At 48.9% G+C, this 22,768-nt stretch overlaps 5 protein-coding genes across 5 annotated transcripts; 1 reads left to right on the top strand and 4 right to left on the bottom strand.

The window, feature by feature from the left end:
* Positions 1-1,061: 1,061 nt before the first annotated feature.
* RhiXN_00051 (Retrotransposable element Tf2 protein) lies at positions 1,062-4,253 on the bottom strand (the record flags this gene model as incomplete). Its single annotated transcript, XM_043319870.1, has 2 exons — positions 1,062-2,758; positions 2,819-4,253. 2 exons carry the CDS (start codon positions 4,251-4,253, stop codon positions 1,062-1,064), a joined length of 3,132 nt encoding a protein of 1,043 aa, XP_043178882.1.
* A 239-nt stretch (positions 4,254-4,492) lies between these two features.
* RhiXN_00050 (Retrotransposon-derived protein PEG10) lies at positions 4,493-5,233 on the bottom strand (the record flags this gene model as incomplete). The annotated part of the gene is made up of 1 exon (XM_043319869.1): positions 4,493-5,233. The coding sequence occupies one exon, from the start codon at positions 5,231-5,233 to the stop codon at positions 4,493-4,495; it is 741 nt and encodes a 246-aa protein (XP_043178881.1).
* Positions 5,234-5,319: 86 nt separating this feature from the next.
* On the bottom strand, positions 5,320-5,844 carry RhiXN_00049 (uncharacterized protein; the record flags this gene model as incomplete). Its single annotated transcript, XM_043319868.1, has 1 exon — positions 5,320-5,844. One exon carries the CDS (start codon positions 5,842-5,844, stop codon positions 5,320-5,322), a length of 525 nt encoding a protein of 174 aa, XP_043178880.1.
* A 1,093-nt stretch (positions 5,845-6,937) lies between these two features.
* RhiXN_00048 (uncharacterized protein) lies at positions 6,938-11,405 on the bottom strand (the record flags this gene model as incomplete). Its single annotated transcript, XM_043319867.1, has 14 exons — positions 6,938-7,375; positions 7,417-7,774; positions 7,831-8,436; positions 8,468-8,688; positions 8,955-9,521; positions 9,591-9,728; positions 9,817-10,021; positions 10,079-10,315; positions 10,359-10,438; positions 10,496-10,711; positions 10,768-10,853; positions 11,031-11,093; positions 11,171-11,263; positions 11,315-11,405. 14 exons carry the CDS (start codon positions 11,403-11,405, stop codon positions 6,938-6,940), a joined length of 3,399 nt encoding a protein of 1,132 aa, XP_043178879.1.
* Positions 11,406-11,864: 459 nt separating this feature from the next.
* Positions 11,865-22,051, top strand: RhiXN_00047 (Fungal specific transcription factor domain; the record flags this gene model as incomplete). Its single annotated transcript, XM_043319866.1, has 28 exons — positions 11,865-11,923; positions 12,069-12,154; positions 12,229-12,394; positions 12,457-12,614; positions 12,710-12,993; positions 13,048-13,557; positions 13,609-13,734; positions 13,796-13,987; positions 14,051-14,085; positions 14,532-14,653; positions 14,719-15,120; positions 15,173-15,456; positions 15,510-16,019; positions 16,071-16,196; positions 16,258-16,359; positions 16,887-16,945; positions 16,992-17,084; positions 17,134-17,882; positions 17,939-18,217; positions 18,264-18,322; positions 18,417-18,776; positions 18,835-18,960; positions 19,013-19,185; positions 20,505-20,710; positions 20,772-21,046; positions 21,097-21,609; positions 21,671-21,796; positions 21,854-22,051. 28 exons carry the CDS (start codon positions 11,865-11,867, stop codon positions 22,049-22,051), a joined length of 6,378 nt encoding a protein of 2,125 aa, XP_043178878.1.
* Between the last annotated feature and the right edge of the window lie 717 nt (positions 22,052-22,768).

Here is a 22,768-nt window from a genome sequence, read left to right as displayed (position 1 = left end):
ATTTTTGGGCATTTGGGGGTGTTGAAACAATGTCCGTGGAGGCTGCATGACGTGCAGTATATGCATTTGCACGGGTTCCCTTTGCCGTCCCGTATGCATTGGGGGCAGTTGTCAGCGTTGTGTTCTTTGGTGGAATGGGTGTTGCGCCCGCACTTGTGGCAGCAAGGTTTCTTGGTGCGGCATTGTCTTTTGGTATGTCTGTACCTTACGCATTTTGAGCAGGTTTGTAAGAGGGGTTTGGGGTTGAATTTCTTGATTTTGCATTTTCAACCGTATATGAATATTTGTGGGTTAGTGAGCAGGCGGCTTGAGGTGATGCCCCCGGCGTCTTCAAAAGCAAACAACACTGTGGAGGCCTGGCGGCCCTCCGCTTGGAGGCGCGCGGGGTCTGCAAGCCAATCTGGTGAAAGGGTTATTTTGAGGTTGCTGAATTTGGCTTCCTTGGGGAACAAGTCCCGTAGCAGCTGTGTAAGTTTGTGTCCTAGACGTCCGTTAGGGCGTCAAGGAGGATGGCGCTTGCGGCCGCGGTGTACAATGAGGAAGTCACTTAAGGTGACGACAAACCTATCTACGGCAACGAGCAACTATCCTACAACAACAAGACCGCTTAAGGCGGTGACGAGCTATCTAAGTACAATGACAAAGCCGCTTAAGGCGGTGTGGATTATCTGAGTAGCTGGACTAAGTAATTACTGGGCTGTAGGGCCCTTGTACACTGAGTGGAATGCGACAAGAGGTAATTGACCTGGGTGTTACCATGGTTGGTTGGCCTCCTTATATATTACAAGGTAGAGCTAATTACAAATACACAAAAGCCAATACTGTATCAAATAAGAACCCCGTTCCGCAGTTGGCCTTACTCATGCATACGTGTCACTGACGTGTCATAGTGATGTCATCAGGTGGAGGTGGCTACGTACGCTGAGGTAAGCGCGGATGGGGACGTGGCTTGGCGCTTAGCGTATGATATAAGCGCCAACGTCACGTGATCAAAAATGTTGTCTGTTTGCCTTTGTTTAAATCCGAGAAAATGGGAATAAATTCCCTGGTATCGAGTGTGTCTACAACACTGCCCCCCCTCTAAGGGCCTTGGCGGCGCCAAGGGCCTTCTTTCTCATTTCTTCCTCATACTTCTTTAAAATTTTTCCCGCATTTTTGAGGTTTTCTTGGGGCTCCCATGTGTTCTCTTCCGGTCCATAGCCCTTCCATTTGACTCTGAAAAACCATTTCCCGTTCCTTTCTTCCATGTCTGTTATCCCTTCCACTTTGTATTCTTCTTCCCCGTCTATGGTGACTGGAGGGGGGCGTTTCTCAAAGGTACGTTTGTCATCCTTCTTGACTTTTGACAATAGTCCTACGTAAAAGACATTATGGATGCGCATGGTTGGGGGAAGCTCAAGCCGGTATGCGCGGTTGGAAATCTTCTCACAAACTTTGAAGGGTCCTAAGCGTTGTTCCAACAGTTTGGGGCTTAGGGTTTTGAGATTGATATTCTTGGCATCAAGCCAGACTTCCTCCCCTATTTTGAACGCAGTTGGGCTTCCTTCTTCCCCGGTGGTCATTCTTGTCTTAGATTGCCGGAGCGCTGCTTCCACTTCTTTCCATTGGGCTTCCATTGTCTGAGCTAGCTTGTCGGCTTCTGGGACATCTGTAGGTATGTTTGACGGAGTTAGGGAAGGTTCCCATCCATATAAGGCCTTGAATGGGGTTCTCCCAGTACTGCTATGTATGGCGTTGTTGTAGGCAAATTCCGCCATTGGGAGCCACTTTGTCCAATCCCTTTGGTTGATACCGGAGTAAGCCCTTAGGAAGTGCTCAATAGAGGGGTTTACTCGTTCCGTTTGTCCGTCGCTTTGTGGGTGGTAGGCCGAGGAGAAATGTGGGTCAATGCCTAATCGTTTGTAGAGCGCTCGTAGAAACTTGTTATTGAAGACTCTGCCCCTGTCTGAGATTGTCTTCTCCGGCATTCCGTGGCGTTTCCACACGTGCTCCAGGAACAGTTCCGCCAGCTTGGGTGCTTTGAGCTTTTTGGAGCATTTGACAAAGATTCCATATTTTGTGAAGCTATCTACTATGACTAGGATGGAGTCGTTGTTTCCATCCTTTGGTAGGTCTACAATCATATCATAGGAAACGTGTTGCCATGGCCTGGATGGGAGTTCAAGTGGTAGCGGAGGGATGGGAGCGTACTTAGGTTTTCTGATCCGTTGACAAGTTTCACAGGAGTCCACGTGCCAGTAGGTGTCGGCGCGGATTCCGGGCCAATAGTAGTCCCTCAAGATCAGTTCTAGGGTTTGTTGTCTTCCTGGGTGTCCTGCTAAGGGGCTGTCATGGAATATGCAGAGCAGGTCTGTCCTCAGAGTTCCAACGTCAGGGACCACAATTTGCCCTTGGTAGAAGAGTAGTCCGGCCTCCATCCCGTAGTCCTTGAATGCCTTTTTGATGGACGGCGGTGCCTTTGACTCATTCTGGAGGAATTGTAAGATTTCCTCCAGGGATTTGTCTTGGTCTAGGCTGGCCTCAATTTGGCGCTGGAGCTCTTTCTTGGGAGTGACTAGTGCTACGTTGGCAAATACGGGGTTGGGGAGCATGGTTTGATTGGCAGGTGGTATGTTGGCATGATCCAATCGCCGTGAAAGTGCATCTGGCTTTCCCAATTGTTTCCCAGGGCAATAGACAATCTGGAAGTTATATCCAGCCAGTAATAGGTGCCATCTGGCGTGACGATGGTTGAATGTGCGGGATTCCTTCCAGTACTCTAGGTTACGGTGATCCGTGAACACGGTGACAGGGTGTAGGGTTCATTCTAGGAAGATACGCCAGTATTCAAAGGACCAGATGATGGCTAGCAGTTCCTTGTCATGGGTGTTGTAATTCTGTTCCGCTCCCTTAAATGATTCTGACAGGAATCCTAGCGGGTGCAGGCATCCGTCTCTCTGCCGTTGACTGAGTATGGAACCTAGGGCTGCGCCGGACGCATCCGTTTCGAGGAAGTACGGTTTACTGGGGTCTGCGTGACAGAGGACCAGGGCGTTGGTGATGGCGTCCTTTAACCCTTGGAACGCTTCCTGTTCTTTGGTGTCCCACTTCCACGGCGTGTCTTTCTTGACCAGGTTGTGTAATGGCCTTGCCATGTGGCTGAAGTTGGCAACAAACCGGCGTAAGAAGTTGGCAAAGCCTAGGAACAATTGAACTTCTTTAACCTTAGTGGGCGTAGGCCATTCCTGTACAGCCTGGATCTTGAGCTTGTCCAAGCTGAACCCTTTGTCCGAAACAATGATTCCCAGGTATTCTACGGAAGTGACATGGAAGGTACACTTGGACACTTTACAGAACAATTGGTTTTCCATTAACCGGCGTAGGACTTTGTGAACGTGCTGGGTGTGGGTTGCGTCATCCTTGGAGTAGATCAAAATGTCATCAAGGTATATGATGACGCATACATCAAGCAGGTCCTTGAACAGATCATTCATAAAATGTTGGAATGAAGCCGGGGCGTTGGTTAAGCCAAAGGTCATGACAAGGGATTTGTACAGGCCATACTTGGTACGGAACGCGGTTTTCCATTTGTCACCTTCCTTAACCCGGACGTTATTGTAACCCCATCTTAGGTCTAGTTTGGTGAAGACCTTGGCGCCACGGAGCTGGGCCATGAGGTTGTTGGGACGGGGTAACGGGTAAACGTTTTTCTTGGTCCGGTTATTCAAGCGGCAATAGTCAACAACCAAGCGGCGGGAACCGTCCTTCTTAGGGACAAACATCACAGGGGAACTGATGGAAGACTTGCTAGGGCGTATTTTGCCCGCCTTGAGTTCGTCCCTAAGCCAGTCCTTGAGCGTAGCGGACTCAGCATTGGTCATACTATAGAGAGGCAAATTGAGGGGGCCTTCCTCCGTGAGTTCAATCCCAATGTCATAATGCCGGTGTGGGGGAAGCTTGTTGAATTCTTCCTCCCCAAATATCTTGGTGTACTGGTGGTATTCCGGGGGTACTCCTTCAAGGGGTTTCTGATCAGCTTCTTCTTCTTTGGCAATGGCCACGTGTTCTGGTGGTGTATGGGGAAAGGAGAGGGTTTGCGCGTTCCAATCAATCTCTGGGTTATGTGCATCCAACCATTTCAACCCCAGGATGGCGGCATGAGACCCTGTATTGCATATAAGGAAGGTCTCGGTCATTTTCTTGCCATCAAGGGAGAAGGTCAGGTTAGCTTTCTTCCAGATTTTTCCGGCCTGGGGGCTCGACCCATCGAGCATAGTGACAGTGCGGGGTGAAGGGAGGTTTATGGGGGGAAGGCGGAGTGATTCTGCGGTACAAGGGTGGAGGAATGAAGATGTTGCGCCTGAGTCTATCAGGACTTCTAAATGTTCCGCTTGTTTCTCTGGCTTAATTGAAATCGTGAAGAGTGGGGATATTCTATTGTTACTATTTGATATATTACAGATTTCAACAAGCCCAGAGTCCTTGGGGTCCTTGCGCGCGGCAGCAGGTACCCTTAGTCTTTTCCCAATTTGGTTCCAGACTCTTCGCCAATCTTGGCGGCTTCTTTTTTGACGCCTTCCTCCTTAGGCGTGGCTTTCCAGCCAGTGCGGCATTCCGCAAACTTGTGGCCTGTCTTGCCACACTTGATGCATAGGCCTTTGGCCCGGCGGCGGTTCTGCTCCTCCTCGGAGACAAAATTAGGATTGCTAGAGAGGTGTCCTGGTCTTGTGGCCTGTTGGCCGGTACTTGCCCCCCTATTGGGGGTGGAGGAAGTTCCAGACTTACTACCCTTAGGCGGGTGGCTGGCACGCTCCTTGCGGAGGGCGTTGTCAATGACCAGAGCCGCGTTCTGCAGCTCCAGGAGGGTGGTTGGGCGCCGCTCTTGAGTGGCAATGAGGCGGCTGACCTCCCAGTGGAGGCCACGTGCAAACTGCCCACGGAGGGCGGCGTTGTTCCAGTCCAGGTCCATGGCAATGGTCCTGAACTTTGTGATATACTCAGCACAGGTGCCTGTCTGAGTGAGGTGGGTAATTTGCCGCTCCGCGGCCCTTGTAGCGTCCGGGTTCCCAAATGCAGCCAGGAATTCCCTCCTGAAATCCTCCACCGTTTGGATGATGGCCCTGTGGGACCCTAGTTGGTCAAGGTGGGGATGTGCCCATGCTCCTGCTGTGTCCTTCATGTTCATTAGGAGGAACAAAAGTACCTCCTGGTCTGTTGGGAACATGCGCTGGTTAAGGCGGACCCATGCCATCATTCTTGTGAGCCATTGTTGTGACTCATTCCCAATTTTCCCCGTGTAGGCGTCAGGGTGGTCCACCTTGACCGGGGCTTGATAAGTGGCTACAGGGGCCACTGGTTGTGGGACTTGGGGGATTGGAGCTGGATAGGCGTAGGTGCAGGGGGAGTATGGACTTGCGGGGGAGCTTGGACGGGCATTGGTTGTGCAAAGACGGGGGGAGCCTTTGTGGGGTTAGCCCAGGCAACAAGGGGCGCGCTAGGCGCTGGAAGAGGGTCGGTTTTGGGTAGGGGCCTGGGCGTGGCCTTGATTGCCGGAGGTTTCCGGTCTTCTGGTGTGTGTGGGGTTCCACCCCTAGCCTCAATGCAAGTGAGGGCTTGGTTGACTGCTCCCATCCAGTCTTGGGCTTCTTTTGTGGCTTCTTTTTGTTCCTTGAGTTCCTGTTCAAGCCGGAAGACTTGGTTTTGCAATCCCAGGAGGAGGGAGATTGCGTGGCTGAGGGAGATTTCCCCATAGACCTTGGGTTCAAGGCTTGTTGGCTCATCAGCGGTTGCCAAAATAGCGGGTCCCAACTCTCCTTGATCAAGAGGGGACGGGGGACGAGCGGTGCTCCGGGAACGGGTTGCCATTTCATGGGGAAGGAACGGCCTTGGTGAGAAGTAGTGCGCTGGGAGGCGCGGGAGGAAGCGCAAGAGGGAGTGCGGGAGGTAATGATGGGCGATGTGGGGGAAGTGGGGGCTATGTAGCCAAGGGTGCCTATAACAGGACTTATGGGTTGCTTTTACTACTTGAACGCTAAACCTTTGTCTCAACCGACCTAGCGTTGGACAGTCCTTTCAACCAATCAGCAGCCGTGAGCGGGCGTGATGTGGAGCAGGTTTTCTGCAAGCGGGTGGATCAACTGTCTAAGGTTGCAGGTAGAGGGTGCAGTGACCAGGGGTATGCGGACAATTAAGACCTGTCTGCCTTGTAGTAATTTGGTACTAGGTGGGACCAACGCTGGTTTGATTATTAACAGCAAAAGGCAAGTCCAATCACCTGATTTCCCTTGTACTAGTACAGGAGGCTCTCTCGTTTGTTGGATCTAAGTGGTTGGGGTACAGAACGGTTTGCAACCGACGTAAGGTCGATTACCTAGTGTCCTAGACGTCCGTTAGGGCGTCAAGGAGGATGGCGCTTGCGGCCGCGGTGTACAATGAGGAAGTCACTTAAGGTGACGACGAACCTATCTACGGCAACGAGCAACTATCCTACAACAACAAGACCGCTTAAGGCGGTGACGAGCTATCTAAGTACAATGACAAAGCCGCTTAAGGCGGTGTGGATTATCTGAGTAGCTGGACTAAGTAATTACTGGGCTGTAGGGCCCTTGTACACTGAGTGGAATGCGACAAGAGGTAATTGACCTGGGTGTTACCATGGTTGGTTGGCCTCCTTATATATTACAAGGTAGAGCTAATTACAAATACACAAAAGCCAATACTGTATCAAATAAGAACCCCGTTCCGCAGTTGGCCTTACTCATGCATACGTGTCACTGACGTGTCATAGTGATGTCATCAGGTGGAGGTGGCTACGTACGCTGAGGTAAGCGCGGATGGGGACGTGGCTTGGCGCTTAGCGTATGATATAAGCGCCAACGTCACGTGATCGAAAATGTTGTCTGTTTGCCTTTGTTTAAATCCGAGAAAATGGGAATAAATTCCCTGGTATTGAGTGTGTCTACAACAGTTTGTCTCGGTTGCGCATGCGTTGCGCAGGCCCTCCCATCCCAGTGGGGACGTTGGTGACTACCAGCCAACTCCATGGGACTTTGGGGCCGAACTCGTACTCAGGCATTTTCAGCTTGTCCATGAGTAGAGGAATGGCGTTTTTGATTGCCGTGATGGATGCGGAATTAGAAAATGAAAGATGTAGACTTGCCTTGAGTGTCCAGCGGGCTCTGGTGAGTCTGCCTTTACCAAGCGTTCTGTTTGCGGCGTCTAGGCATTTGCGCATGGACACAAAGATGCTCTCCAGGTTGGGTTGGGTGACCGGTAGGGTTTTAAAGCAAACGACAAAGTTCCTGTTGTTGCTCTGTGCGGGTGGGGGTTTTGCAATGTCCCTCTTGAGGGCGGACGCAATGTTGGAAGCTTTGACTTCCGGGGCTTTGGTGTTACCCTTGGCTGCGACATTGGCCCAGCTGACGCTTGTTGGGTTACTTGAGTTTTGAATGGGTTTGGGGGCGGGGCTGGCTGGGTCGTTTGTGCAGGCTTAGCCTGCGGCTTTGAGCCTTTGAGCCTGCTCAGCCTGGTGTTGATGTTGTCAAGTTGTTCGAGTTTCTTGAGGATTTGGTTGAGGATTGGGTTGTTGGTGTTCAGGATTGAGGGTGTGATTGGGTTGGGGTTGATACGTCCGGAGGTTGGGTCAAAGTCGATAAACGGGTTGGTGGGTTGTGTGTGGGCTATTGTTTGTCCCCATCCTTTCCCGGGTTTGGTGTTGTCCCAGTCTGGTTTGTGGTCTGTTTCCATTTCTTCGTTGTCGTCTAATGATATGGTGGGTTCAGGTTTCATGGGTCTTCTTTCCCGTATGCATTGAGGGTATGTGACCTGTGCGGTCTGCGTGGTCGAAGGTACTTTCGCTGATTTTTGCAATTTCTTTCAGGAACTTGATTGTTGTGTTTTGCTCGCTGGTGGTCGTCTTGGGTTACTCTGTTGTTGATGATGGATCGGATGACTTTAGCGGTGATTTGGGAGTACTTGAGGGCGCATTGAAGCGCGTCATCGCAAGGGTACGCTCCATCTTCGAGTCGGTCGAGCCAGTGTTGATCTTCCGGGTTCCATGTGAGGTCGTGCATGGGGGTTTCTCTGCGAATCTTGTTAATGCGGTTAGATTTGGGGGTGGCCGACATTGGACGTGTGTCCTCTGTCAGCTCCATGGCTACACTTTTGGGTGTGCCGACTTCGCTATCATCGTCCAACGTATGTTCCGCCAGTCTCTTGAACCCTTCCCCTGCGTCTCTAATCTGTTCAGACTCTTGGGAAGAGCTGACGACCATTATGACTGGGGGTTTGTCTTTGGTGGACAGGATGAGTTGGACCTTTGGGCTTGCGACGCGTGATGCTCGGGTAGGGCTAGGGGTACGGGAGTATTCAGAGATGGACTCAATGTTTAATGTTGCGTCTGCAACTGCTTCCTGGGTGGATCCAGCGGGGATGGTGGATTGGACGTTACTAATTTTTCTGGGTTTTTGGTCGGAGTCATCAGAACCACATAGAGATAGAGTCATTGGAGCCGTTGTTTTTGGATTTTTTAATAGCTTTTCTCTCAGACGGGTATACAGAACTAATATCGTGTGCGTGAATACTGGTAAGATCAGAAGTAGAGCGAGTAGAACGACGCAGGATGCCTGAAAAACGCGAGCTGATTCCTTTGCCCTTAGGCCCAGGATTGTCGGCAGTGTTGGTAAATCCCAATGGGAACGTGGTTGGGAACTGGGATTACGTAAATGGGGCGTGGTATGGGATGGTTGGGAAGCAATGGGAGAGTCACGTGATACATTAACCAAATTAAGTATATACACAAATTCGGATCAAAATACAAAAGTATAAAATAAGTAATTATACGGTTGAATCATCAATCTCCAGGCCTTTTTGTATGTCCCGAGTAACTAACCCATAGAGCTCAAGCTCTGCGTCCAAGTTATTAAGCCCGTTGGACTTGAAAAAATCCAGCCCATGCACTTCAGACTCAGTGTTACGAGAGTAGTCGAAGAGATCACGTAGTGGGATAGGAAACTGAGTGCCGAAAAATAACCGAACCTTTTCGGGAGCGTAGCGACGGGCGGTTCATCGGGCTCGTCATCTAATGGATCTTCGTCATCGAGTACATCTTGACGAAGTTGCGTTATGAGCGAACGCACGCTCGGAGTAACCAGCTCCTCTTCGATTGCATCGACATCGCCAATAGACTCTGCAAGCTCGTCGGGTTGGTTATTTCTTTTGGCGCCAGCCCCCGAAACCACAGAATCGAGAGCTGGGGAGCCAAACTGGCGCTTCAGCCTTGAACGTGTCCTCCCCTCATCTGCGTGCTTGCGTTTGAGGTCCATACGCACAACCGCGGTGTCAAATACCTTCTGGTATCCCAGCCGATTACGCCGCTTTGTGTGAATGTGTCCCATCTCGCTGAATAGTCGCTCGCAGCCAGCCGAGTTAGCAACAATCGACAAGACGTGTATTGCCAAGTGAGCTAACTGGTGACGTCCAGAGTTTGGTGTTTCGTAGGCAAGAAGCCCCGACCAGACATGAATCATATTGAGCGGCTTACCCTGAGTATATGCAAGAAATTAGTAGATGGTCAGACTTAGAGGCCTCAATGCCAATTGATCTACACTTACCGCTCGCTCGTGCATTGCTCGCTGCTCTTCGTAATCCCATCGATCTGGATGAAATTCGTTCCGGGAGTCGTAGTAATCGAGGAACGCTTCGTACAATTCGAGGTCGTTTTCTTTACAAAAGACTCGTCGAAACACACGCTTGACAATGCCGTAGAGCGCTGATCGATTAAGTGAGGTGTTTTTTTCGGCTAAACAGGCGAGCTCGAATGAAAGGGTTGAGGAAGACAGCCAGGATAAACGGATCTTGGTCTGCCTTGCCCCAGCGACGCTCCAGGCTCTCCAATACGCACTCGCGAATCTTTGGATTGAATCCGAGATTCGAGAATGTGTAGTACAACCGGCCAAGCTCGACCAGAATATGGTCAAGCCTCGTAGTTGCAGCCTGGGAGACATTTGCTGCAATTGCAAGCGGTTCAAGATACAGCTTAAGCCTGGAACAAGATAATATTCAGCATACATCTAAGTAGATTCAATCGAATCATGCTCACTCGTTCAATCTAAGCCAAAATTCAGGATCGTCAATGTTTTTCAAAACTGTTTCGGCTTGCTGAACCAACTCGGGGGTTCGCCCTGCACTTGCTCGAAATTCTTCGGGATTACGGGCAGCAAGAGCACGAAGTGATCGAGACTCGGACAATAAGCTACGGAACGAAAGGATGTGAGGTCCATCGAGTGAGAACAGGAAGTGCAAGACTGCGAGGCTTCCTGCCATCTCGGGCTTGCTCCTGACGGAAGAGTCCAAGTAGGTACGAATGGTTGAGCATCCACTTGATGATATTGATTGCATCATCTGCGGTGTCAACAAGCCGTGAGGTTAGGCTCATGATATCACCAACAACAAGGTTAATCTATGGTCACTCTAGTTAGACCTCAATTGAGCACATACACTAGCCATATGCACATACCTGGTGTGCCCAGCAGTCAAATACCAAAATGTGAGGGCGTAAACGGTGAAGTCGGACTCGCATGGCTCGTGAGTCGCCTCCTGCATCAGAAACCCAAGCAATAACACGGACGTTATGCTCCTTCTTGGTCTTGTCTATGTCACTAAGTACAAGCTTCAAGTGGTTCTCGGCTGTCTTGTGTTGCGCTGACAGATCGTGCACACAAACAGTGTAAGTCTGAAACATTGTATCAGCATATTTTGTAGAAGACAGCAATGGTTAAACTAGCATACCTTGTAATCAACTGAGAGCATAGAGGCGATCAACGCATTACGCCTAACATTCTTCCATCCATCACTCATGCCTGTAGCTAACCGACCTGAAATTGCATTGTGCATTGAGGTATTTGCAGCCTCAAGCTGAGTCCGAAGGATAGGCCCTGACAGTTTGTGACGATCGGGTAATGTTGCACCAGGTAGCCATTTTTGAAAAAATTTATATGTTTCGGGTGCGTTGATTGCGTGCCAGGCAAATCCATTTGCAATCCACAACTTACAGAGGTCAAAGTTGAACTCGTCCTGTTGCTCCTTTGACAGTAAGTTGTAGATTGTGGCCGGGGCTGGATGCGGTGACAATTTGCTATGGTTCTCAGTATTTGGGGTCAAGGAGTGAGTACGCATGCGCTCTGAGGCCAACCTATCCTTGGCCTCCGGGGGATTCGTTCACAGCTGCGTATATGCGCCTCAAACGCCTCTCTGCGACCAGGGATAGGGCGAACAAGTGAAAGTGCTAATAACCAACATGAGCAAAGTAGATTAAATGAAAAATATAGGGGCTTACCTTGACGAAGAAGTTCATTTTGTGGTCGAACTTCGGAGATGACGCCCTCCTCCAGTGCCTTTTGATCTTCTGCTCCATAACACTGATACATGATGCAATGCATGTGCGACACCAGGTGTTTGCGTAGATACCACCATTATAGTGGTCCCTGTCACCAGGGGACTTAAGGTTGTGTGGGCGGTTTGGAAGTACTGCCAGTGCCAGAGTGATGCCGGCATTGTCACAGCAGGTTGGAAGCAAGTTACTTTAGAACTTGAATCCTAACAGTTGTTATATATGCGCCCTAACGCGCCTTGATTGTTCAAGAACCATGTAGAAACTAACATATATGGTATTATTCTGACTAAAGCAGTACTCAGCGGTGGGGTTGACTTGGTCTTTGTTTGCTCCGATCCGGACTCGGGCTTTGTCAGCTTTTGGCGAACATTTGCCGGGATCGGCTCCCATATGGTATCCCATGGTAACCACTTATGTAATCCCTATTCCCTCCCAGCAATTTCCAATCATGTTTTCCCATGGGAATGGGATTTGCCAACACTGATTGTCGGTCATGGTGGTCGTCGACACGTGTCACGTGGCCGCCACGCGGCCCGTCGACGACTGGGTTGTGTACGTACATGGCCGATCAACTCGTTGAAAACGTTTATCCCTTATGTTCCGCCCCAACTCCCTTAGTTGTATAAACCGTGAATCAAGACAACTGTAATAACTAATCGTCCGATAACTACCTACCAACTCACCATCGTGTTCGCAGAGAGGAAACGTGTGATGGAATCAGTTGCGCTCATGTTGGTGTCGAGTGCGAAGAACATCAAGTGCAATGGGATACCACTCGAGAAGGTAAGCAAACAGGTATTGCTTCCCGAAGGCTTGTGACCTTTCCTGTCTAAATGAATTGAATGATTCTATTGTAGCTCTAGCACTTGATTACCCCTTGGCACCAGTTACAACCTATCAACCAGCGGGAAGTTCTCTTGCTTCATCCGCCAACTGGCCGAATTTCCAAAGGGCTCCCGTTCTTCAGCAGTATGCCAACGCGTCTTCCTCAACTTATGCTCGCAAAGGACGGTTTCCTGCTGGGTCAAGATACATGTCTAATTCCCTACTTGGGTGTACCTCCACTGCCCCAGTTGGCTTTACAGAACTTTCTGCTTCACACGAACGTATTACATCTATTCCGGCGGGAGCTACGTTTGGTCTCATGCTAGTGCTAGCGAACCTATAGCCGATCCGGAGAGTGATAACGAAAATGACGAGCTCGAGAACTTCCAAGAGGCAGTAACAAGGACGATAGCACTGAGTTATGGAGTCAGGAGCAACGTTGCCATATGCAATACAGTCGTGCAAGTTCCAGAATTTCCTCAATTGTTCAACCTTCTGACGACGTGCCATTAGTTACTTCATGGGCCAGGGTTTTTATTTTTGAACCTGCTCGGATAACTCTCACCCTTCGAGACGCGGTGGCCCAGAGACATTGGTCCGAAGAAAAAGCTTATGAGCGGATGCTTATGATCGCTGACGTTATGGGGGCCATTTCCAAGTCCACAAACTACAACTTGGAGAGTTTCATTAGGCTGTATAAACATGCGACAAGTCGCTTACGAGCAGCACAATTAGCATTAGAGCAGAATGAGTTAACAAGGCAGCTGGCGATGGATGCTATGACTATTTTTCCCGGGGTAAGCAACCAATTCAGGCTTGTGAGCTTGAATACAGCACTGACCAATGTGCAGTTGATATCGGTTACCTGTAAAGTCGGGTCTCTCGTCATGGTTTTGAAAATGATGAATATGTACGCTCCCGTATTTCGTTGCGCTTGTCCGGAGTCAAGCAAAGAACTCGCCAACCTTCCAAGAATCCTCATGGCCCCTGAAATTGAACTTAAGTACTTTGTGACTCTTGACGTCCTACTTAGCCTCATCACTCACCGCCCGATGTTCTTTCGATATGACTTGGACTTTTACTCCTCTGAAGTCGAAGACCTTATCAACTCCAGTCATGGACCTGGCCTGCGTTGGTCGCACGGCCTACCTGATCGATTGACAGTGGTTTTGTCCGGGTTCAGCACTATACTGGAGCAGGCAATTGGCATAAGCTCCGAACAGGTGGAAGAGCTCGAGGCCGAGATCGACAAGTGTCAGGTCATTATCACGCCTGAAAGTGTACTGAACCAGGATTTGATGATCGGAAGAATCGCAGTACAGGAGGTATGGAAATATGCTGCACGTATCTATTTATATATGGTACGTCATTCGCTTAAGCTTGCAAGATAGTCCAAATGATAGATGATGCAGGGTTTGTGCGGAGCCGACTGTACCGATGAAAGGGTGGTAAAGATCCAAACTAAATGTATGTTGCTTCTTGGAGGTATCAAACCTCGGAGAAACCCCGACTCATTCCTCATTCCACCTCTGCTTGTTGTGAGCTTGTTTATTGCTTCTGCTATTCTCTTCGTTCCACCACTGACCTAACTTGGGGCAGATCGGGCTTGCAAGTCCTTCTCCCAAGGACCGATCTGTGATTCTCTCTCGCTTGTGGGGTGTTGCCGAATGCAAGAAACAAGGGACAATGGCAAACGATATGGTGAGGATACTCAACGACATTTGGACACAGACGACGGAGAGACCGGCCGTATGGGCCGACCTTAGGGCTGCATGTTTGAGGGTTGTGGGGGTATGATCTTGGCGAGCCCTGGGTTCATTTGGGGATTTGCGGCGCCGCGCCCGGGTGGTGCAGGCCCTCGATCGCGGTTCGGAGAGAATGTGCTATCGGTCTGTTCGTTTTCTCGCTCTTTCCCCCTGTTAAACCCCATTATAACATTTATGCTTTGATTGCTCCTATTTGTAGCATTAGTTGGTTGAATTGATTGTTAAGAACTCGTTTACTATCATTGGTACAATTGGAGCAACTTATCTTTCTTTTGACATGTCCACGCCTCTGAGAGGCGTCTGGGTTAACTACAGGCTCATTTGCAAAGGAATTGATTTGTTAACCAAGTTTATCGCGCATTTGAAAATTGACCAATTCTAATATCATTCTAACACGTGCTCGTCACGCGACCCATCTAAGGCTGGACTGCACATGGATGAGCAACTTGTTGAAGATATTTGTCCCTTATGTTCCACCCGGACTCTGTTAGTTGTATAAACTGTGAAGCAAAGCAAGTACAACTAGTACTTGCCTGCAGTCGTCTGCTGACTCACTACTATGCTTGCAGAGGGAAGACATGTGATGGAATCAGGGCTTCGACTGGATGTCTACAATGTGCTCAAGTTGGTATCAAGTGCGAACGATATCAAGCACCATACGATACCATTAGAGAAGATAGTTATCAAATAGGTATGGATTTCCAAAGGGCTTCAGATAATTCTGACCTCAATGAACTGACTGGCTCTTTATCCTAGCACTGGACTATTCTTCGACAACAGATGTAACTTTTCAATCGACGGAAGGTTTTCTTCCCGCACTCGTCAACTGGCCGACTACTCGAGGTGCTCCCGTTCCTCAACAACATGCCAATTCTTATCTTCCGGCTTATGCTCCCCGGGGACGAATTCCTGGCAGGGCACAATACGTTTCTGATTCCCTGGCTGAATATATTACTGCTGCTCCAGCTGGACTTAAACGGCACCCCGCTTCGCCTGGGCATACTTATACCTCTTCCAGCGAGAATGATGCTTGGTCTTGTGTCCTCCAGAATGAGGACGAGAATGAGGAACTCAAGAACTTTCAAGAAGTTCTTACAAAGTTTTTAGCACCAAGTCGTAAAGCCAAGAGCAACGCGCTGCCGTTTGCAATACAATCGTGTAGGTCACATATTCTCCTTGTGTGCCCAAATTTATAATGGCACATCGCTAGTTGCCGCATGGGCTAGGATTTTTGTTTTTGAGCCTGCTCGGATAGCTTTCGTACTTCGAGAAGCAATGTCTCAGAGACACTGGCCCGAAGAAGAAACTCATGAACGGGTGGTCTTGGTTGCCGATACCATGGCTGTCGTGTCCAAATCCACAAACTACGACTTGACGACTTTTATTAGGCTATATCAATATGCGTCGAACCGTTTACAAGCAGCACGATTATCACTGAAGCAGGATAGTTTGACAAGACAAGCAGCAATAGAAGTTATGAATATTTTCCATGTGGTAAGCGATTAATTCATGGTTATGGACTCTACTATAGCACTGAAAATGTATAGCTAACGTGTATTACTTGTAAAGTCGGGTCCCTCATTACTGTTCTGAACATGATGGATATGTACGCTCCCGTATTTCGCCGCGCTTGTTCGGAATCAAGCAAAGAACTCGCCAACCTCCCGCGAATCCTGATGGCCCCTGAGATTGATCTCAAGTACTTTGCGACTCTTGACGTCCTACTTGGCGCCATCACTCGCCGCCCAATGTTCTTTCGATATGACTTGGACTTTTACTCCTCTGAAGTCGAGGGCCTCATTGACTCCGACTATGGTCCTGGTCTGCGTTGGTCGCACGGCCTACCTGATCGATTGACAGTGGTTTTGGCCAAGTTTAACACCATGCTGGAGCAAGCAGTCACTCTGAACTCCGGACAGGTGGAAGAGCTTGAGGCTGATATCGACAAGTGCGAGGCCATTATCGCGCCCGAAAGTGAACTGAACCCGGATTTGATGATTGGAAGAATCACAGTACAGGAAGTATGGAAGTATGCTGCACATATTTACTTGCTCATGGTACGCCATTCGTATCAAGTTGTGAGACAATTCAACGGACAAACGATACAGGGTTTGTGCGGGGCCGACTGTACCGATGAAAGGGTGGTAAAGATCCAAACTAAATGTATGTTGCTTCTTGGGGGTATCAAACCTCGAAGAAACTCCGATTTATTCCTCATCCCACCCCTGCTTATTGTGAGCTTGTTTATCGCTTCTGCTCTTCTGTTCGCTCCACCACTGACCTAACTTGGGGCAGATCGGGCTTGCAAGTCCTTCTCCCAAGGACCGATCTGCGATTCTCTCTCGCTTGTGGGGTGTTGCCGAATGCAAGAAACAAGGGACGATGGCAAATGATATGGTAAGGATGCTGAACGACATTTGGACACAGACGACGGAGAGACCGGCCGTATGGGCCGACCTTAGGGCTGCATGTTTGAGGGTTGTAGGGGTATGATCTTGGCAGGCCCTGGGTTCATTTGGGGATTTGTAGTGCCGCCCTTGGACGGTGCAGGCCCTCGATTATGGTTCGGACAGAATGTGCCATTGGTCTATTCGTTTTATCACCTTTTGTTCACTCCCAAACCTCATTATAACACTTACGCCTCGATTGTTCCTATTTCTAGCATTAGTTTGTTGAACTGATTGCTAAGAACTCGTTTACTATTATTAGTGCAATTAGAGCGACCTGTCTTTGTTTCGACATACCCACACCTCTGAGAGCCGTCTGGGTTAATTATAGGCTCACTCGGAAAGGAATCGATTCATCGACGTACGAAGTTTATTGTGCATTTGAAAATTGACTGGGCGATTAGGATTCGTGAAGATCGTCGAGAACTCATACCTTAGCACGCCACAACGCTGATTGACGTCTCGTACGTAAAATAGAAGTTGATTTTTAATCTTTTGCTCATTCCTACTCTCAAGCCGGATAAAGCGGTGTTCCGGTAAATATAATCACGTGTGCTTGTGTGCTTTAATTAGTTCTTTCAGCACTGGTGAACACGTCGACGCGGCACACGCATCCCGCCAGTCAACTCCCATGTCGCTTTCAAGTAACTCTGGTTGCGGGACTTGTAAAGCGAGGTGAGGCCCGTTCTTTCTGTGGACTGACTAGCTTGAAAACTGTGTACAGGAACAAGATATGTGACAGTACGTGGGGGCCAGCTGGGTGTCGACGATGCGCTGAAGATGGGCTTGACTGTCGAAGAAGGATCCCTCGGCTGAAAAACAGTGTAAGAGAAGTTGGAGCAACTAATACCGGCCGTGCGGCACATCACGACTGTGCTGTCTTTGCTTTGACCACCAGCACGCCAATCAATCCGGGTCCGAGCCGGGATGTAGTTACTTGCACAATAGCGCCCGTGGGTCCTTCTACCTCCCGATCGCGCGGACACGCTTCTACCACCCCCAGCATTCATATTTCCCAAATACACGATATTAGCCAACATTCGTATGGGTCTCTCGCTCATGAACAACCGTATATTTCTTCTACTCAAGGGACCGGCGCGTTTTCATCGAGACAGACCGTGGTTCCTATTCGACAGGCACCCACTCCCCCCGCCGAAACCATTGATTCCCCCCGAGAATCAACAATTCCCATCCAACTGTCGATCGTGTGTAGCCCAATACACGACAGTACTGTAGTTCAACCTCTGACACCGGAAAGCCCGGGATTCAGCGCTAATACGAGGAAGGAACGCGGCTCGCGTGCGGGGTCGGCAGGTGATTTTCAATTACAAGCAGGTTCTGCCATCTGTCGACCAGGGTCACCTCTTAATTATGACGTCGACGATCCTGAAAATATCCGTGCAAGCCTCTTTGTTACGCTCTCATTAGACCGGGAAGTAGAGAGTAATACCCTTCCATTTGTTGTGCATTCTAGTAGGTCATATCTTGGCTTTGCGGTGACCAATTTATAACTCACTTTGTGTTCACAGTCACCGCCGCTGCCGTCCGTTTTGTTTTTGCTCCAACCTTGATTGTCTCAAACATTCGCACTTTTGTATCCCGAAGTCGTGCTCTTGGACAGGAAGCTCGACAACGAATGCTCTTAATTGCCAACATGGCATTGGCGATATCAAGCACTACCGACTATGATTTAACACATTACGTCGCTTTGCAAGAACAATTGATAAGCAGTGTTGTGTACGCACGAAAGTGCCAGGACTTGAACAGGGAAGTAGCGCTGAGGGTGATGGAGACCAGTCATGAGGTTGGTAAGCTGCACCTTCCTAAAATAGTGAGCGACTGACGAAGGAACAGCTTCTTTCAACCATGTGGAGAGTCGGATCTCTCGCGAACATCCTGTCCACAATGCAATTGTATGCGCCCATATTCCGATGCGCTTGTCCGGAATCCACCCAGGAGCTGGTTAATTTTCCAAGATTGCTCATAATGACAAACCTCAACCTTCAGTACTATGCGGCGCTTGATATATTGCAAAGCTTTTTGACCCAACGTCCCATGTTCTTTCGATACGACCTGGATCAACCGTCTCCCCAAGTGGAGCAGCTTATCAATTCGGACCATAGACTGGGATTATGGTGGCGATATGGCATACCAAACCGTCTGATGTTGATCTTCGCCCAAATGAATAACCTATTCGAGGATTTCGGAAACTTGGTGGGCCAAGACAAAGTCAAGTTACTCGAGGACGATATTGGGGCTTGCACACCCCTTCTTCCTTCAGATACCGATACGGAACCCATACTAAATATGGGAAGGGTGATGGTGCAAGAGTCGTGGAAACTAGCAGCGTACGTGTATCTCTACATGGTAAGTAAGATGCGCCGAATCTTATAGCTTAACTTTAGTGAAACTGGGCGAATTTTAGGGTTTATGTGGGGCGGATTCAAGTGACGCGCGGGTCGTTCAAGTTCGGAAGAGGTTTATCAGAGCATTGAAGGGTATCAAACCTGGTCGAAACCCGGATACGTTTTTGGTTTTCCCGATGGCGATCGTTAGTCCTTTCCTATTCATCAATAGCTGTCGTCTCATTGATTCTCGTATAGTTGGGTATTACTACTTCCTCACCCAAGGATCAAGCCGCTCTCCTCAATCGTTTTTGGGGAGTACCGGAGTGCGCCAAACCTGGAACAGTCGGAAATGACATGGTGATGATGTTGAGGGACGTTTGGCTTCGAACTCAGGAGAGACCTGCCGTATGGGCCGACTTTCGAATGGCGTATTCGAGAGTGGTCGGGGTGTGATCGAGAGGGTATATTTTATTCGGGTTTTGAGTGTTAACTTATTAGGATTATACAAGCTTGCTGGTCCCCAACTACTTCTAGGATGGGGCGGCTAAGGTTGTAATAGTTTTGTTTGTCTATGGGTTTTACTTTTTTGCTTGGATCTCGCCGCACTTTTTATTTGCTCTAGCTTTCAGCACCAATTCGATCTTTCATTTGTCAATGACCGCGTGGCTTTTTGAAAGTGTGCTACCACGATCGTACCTTTCATGTATATTCTATCGAAGACCTACATCCAAGGCCAATAACTATCCGAGATTTCTAGGCAATTCTAGCGTGTATCAAGCTCTGTTTAAATTTGGACTCGAGCGCCGCCTCTGGCGGTGAAGACCTTGGTCGGCCATCGGCCAGAACCAACTATAAGGTGTCAAGACAAATATACCAATCGCCGATCCGAGCAAGATCTTTGCCACCCACCAGAGGCGGCGCTCGAGTTCCTTAGGGTTGTCGGGGATCACACAGACCGACGAGACCAAAATTCAGATACATCGGCGCCTCGTACGTAAAACAACCGGTTTGGTGCGATCGGCAACCAAGGAATGCAAACACGTGGGTTTCCAAAGCTTGATCGGTGTGTGTGTCCAGCACCATCCGACATGAAAACCCCCAACTCGAAGTCGGACTGAATCGGCGCTGGTCACCTCCCATGTCGTTCCCAAGTAACCCTGATTGTGGGACTTGCAAGGCTAGGTATGGTGTATTCGTTTCTTCGGGATGATTAACTGGTTTAGTGTCGGTGTATGTGCAGGAAAATAGGATGCGATCGTACGTGGGGTCCGGCCGGGTGTCGACGGTGTGCTGAGGAAGGCCTCGAATGTCGAAGAAGGATCCCTCGACTGAAAAACAGTGCGAGAGGTATCGAGGCAATCAACACTGGCGGTCGTATGGCATACCATAGTCGCACAGTTTTTCATTCGATAAGGGACGCCCCAAGTAATATGGACTCGAGCTGCAATAAAGTTAGAGACGCAACGACATCTGTTGGCCTCTTAGCGCCGCGACCTTTAGAAACTAGCTATTCTGCCCACTGGTCTGGTCCCTCTCGGTAAGGATACATTTTTATGATTATATTCGTGGCCGAAGAGACTTCTATATCTTGAAATAGACAAACTACTAGATTGACACGGCAGTTACCTACCCCACCGGCTGAAATTGCCGGACCATTCTGTGGGTCAGCAGCTCCTACCCATCTAGTAACCGACAGCACGATATGTAGCCACACTTTCACCCAACCTCTGACTTCACAAAGCCCCAGGGCTATCACCGATACGGGTGGCCAGGACTCTACTGGGGAACCAAATCCATCATGCGATTTTCAATTGCAAATACGACCTGACATCCTCCGATCAGGTTCCGACTTCTATTGTGAAGATCCGGAAGGCATCCAGGCTAGTCTTTTCGACGCATTATCTTTAGACCGGGAGGTGGCGAGCAACAGTATACCATTTGTCCTGCATTCCAGTGAGCCCGTACCCTTTGTGATGATTTATCTCGGTATTTACAACCTGTTTTATGTTTGTAGTCGCAGCTGGGGTGATCCGCTTTGTGTTTGCGCCCACTGAGATTCTTTCGAGTATTCGAGACTATGTTTTCCAGAGCCGCTCTTATGAACAAGGAGCTCGGCAACGAACGCTTTTGATTTCTAACATGTCATTGGCTATATCGTCCACCACGGACTACGATTTGACGGATTATATGACTCTGCAAAAACAGTTAATTGGTGGTGTTACGTATGCGCGAACATGCGACAATTTGACGAGGGAGGTAGCGTTGGAAGTGATGGATGCGAGTCATGAGGTATTTGAGTCCCAAGCTTCTTACCTAGCTAAGTACTAATAGGTTATTAGTTGCTTTGCGCCATGTGGAGAGTTGGGTCTCTGGCAAACGTTTTACACACAATGCGCTTATATGCGCCGATATTTCGGCGCGCATGTCCTGAGCATGATCAGGAGTTGGTTAATTTCCCAAGACTCCTCATTACACCGAACATTAACATTCAGTACTATGCGACGCTCGATATACTTCAAAGCTGTTTGACCCACCGGCCAATGTTCTTTCGATACGATCTGACTTTTATTTCGCCCCAAATCGAAGAATTGATCAAGTTGGACCAAGGGCCGGGACTGCGATGGCTATATGGCATACCTAACCGGATAATGCTAGTCTTGGCCAAGATGAATACGTTGCTTGAAGATTTCGGAAGTTGCATAGACAAAGAGGTCGCCAAGGAGCTCGAAGATGATATCGGAGCCTGCACATCTATTCTTCCTTCTAGCGCCAACACCGATCCAACATTAAACATGGCCAGAATGATGGTGCAAGAATCGTGGAAACTAGCAGCGTATGTGTATCTTTACATGGTGAGTGGCATTTACCGAATCCCGTAGTCTGGCCTTTTCAGTTCAGCTCTGGGCGTTGTAGGGCCTCTGTGGAGCAGATTCTAGTGACTCGCGGGTCGTACGAGTTCAAAAGAGATTTATTAGGACTTTGAAGGGAATCAAGCCTCTCAGAAATCCTGACTCTTTCTTGGTTTTCCCGATGACTATAGTAAGCTTTTGTCAGCTACCGAGCTCCTTGCTACTGTGTTCCTGACGGCTTCCGCAGATGGGAATCGCAACTTCCGCAGCCATAGACCGAAAAATGATCCTGGCCCGTCTTTGGGGTGTTGCTGAATGTACGAAGCATGGGACGGTGGGGAACGACCTCGTAATGATATTGAGACATGTTTGGCTTCGCACCATGCATAGACCCACAGTGTGGAGCGACCTTGGGGCTGCGTGTTCGGCCATTATCGAAATGTAAGCACCAAGCTGTTGTCAAAAAATTGATGAGAGGTTGGTGTTGCTTTAGTTGATCAGCATTCGTGCATTGTCTGGATTACTATAGTTATTCCGTTAGTGCCGTTGAATTGGGACTCTGTTTGTAACTAAGGACAGAGATACATAAAATATAGATAAATCCAAATAAAGGTGTCCCATAGTTCATTCAAATCCACTCCAAACGTGTTCATGACCGAGTACAAGACTATATCAAAAAGTCCGCGCCGATTTATTGTATTTCAGTGGTTGATTGAGAGAGTCAGTTTGATGGTGGCCACTAAGCCTTTGAACGATATCGGATTTCAAATGGTGCATGTGAATCACCGCAGGGCTTATGATAATATGGCGAAGGCATCGATATTGATGGAAGATATTGTACCAGAGATTAACTTTTCCATCGACCATTCTGGAAACCGATAATTAGGCACAAGCGCAGTTATGGGGCATGGAATGTTGGGGATGTATAGTTCTCGTATATATTTAGGTACGTACCTATCAATTCACATGTACATTGCTTCTCAACCCCCCAGCTTTAAATCAAACATATGGGGGTTTTCTCATTCTTTCGCGCAAAGTCCGTGCAAATGATTACCAATTAGAAGCAGCACATACTCACAAGGGCGTTTCAAGAATAATTCACCATTCTAAAAATATCTCAAATTCATTTCAGTCAGCGGCAGCATCTTTAGATTGAAATCGT

This window comes from Rhizoctonia solani, chromosome 4, assembly GCF_016906535.1.
Source record: "Rhizoctonia solani chromosome 4, complete sequence".
Taxonomy (NCBI): domain Eukaryota; kingdom Fungi; phylum Basidiomycota; class Agaricomycetes; order Cantharellales; family Ceratobasidiaceae; genus Rhizoctonia; species Rhizoctonia solani.
The sequence above is the reverse complement of the archived record's forward strand: the minus strand, read 5'-3'. Positions and strand labels throughout refer to the sequence as shown.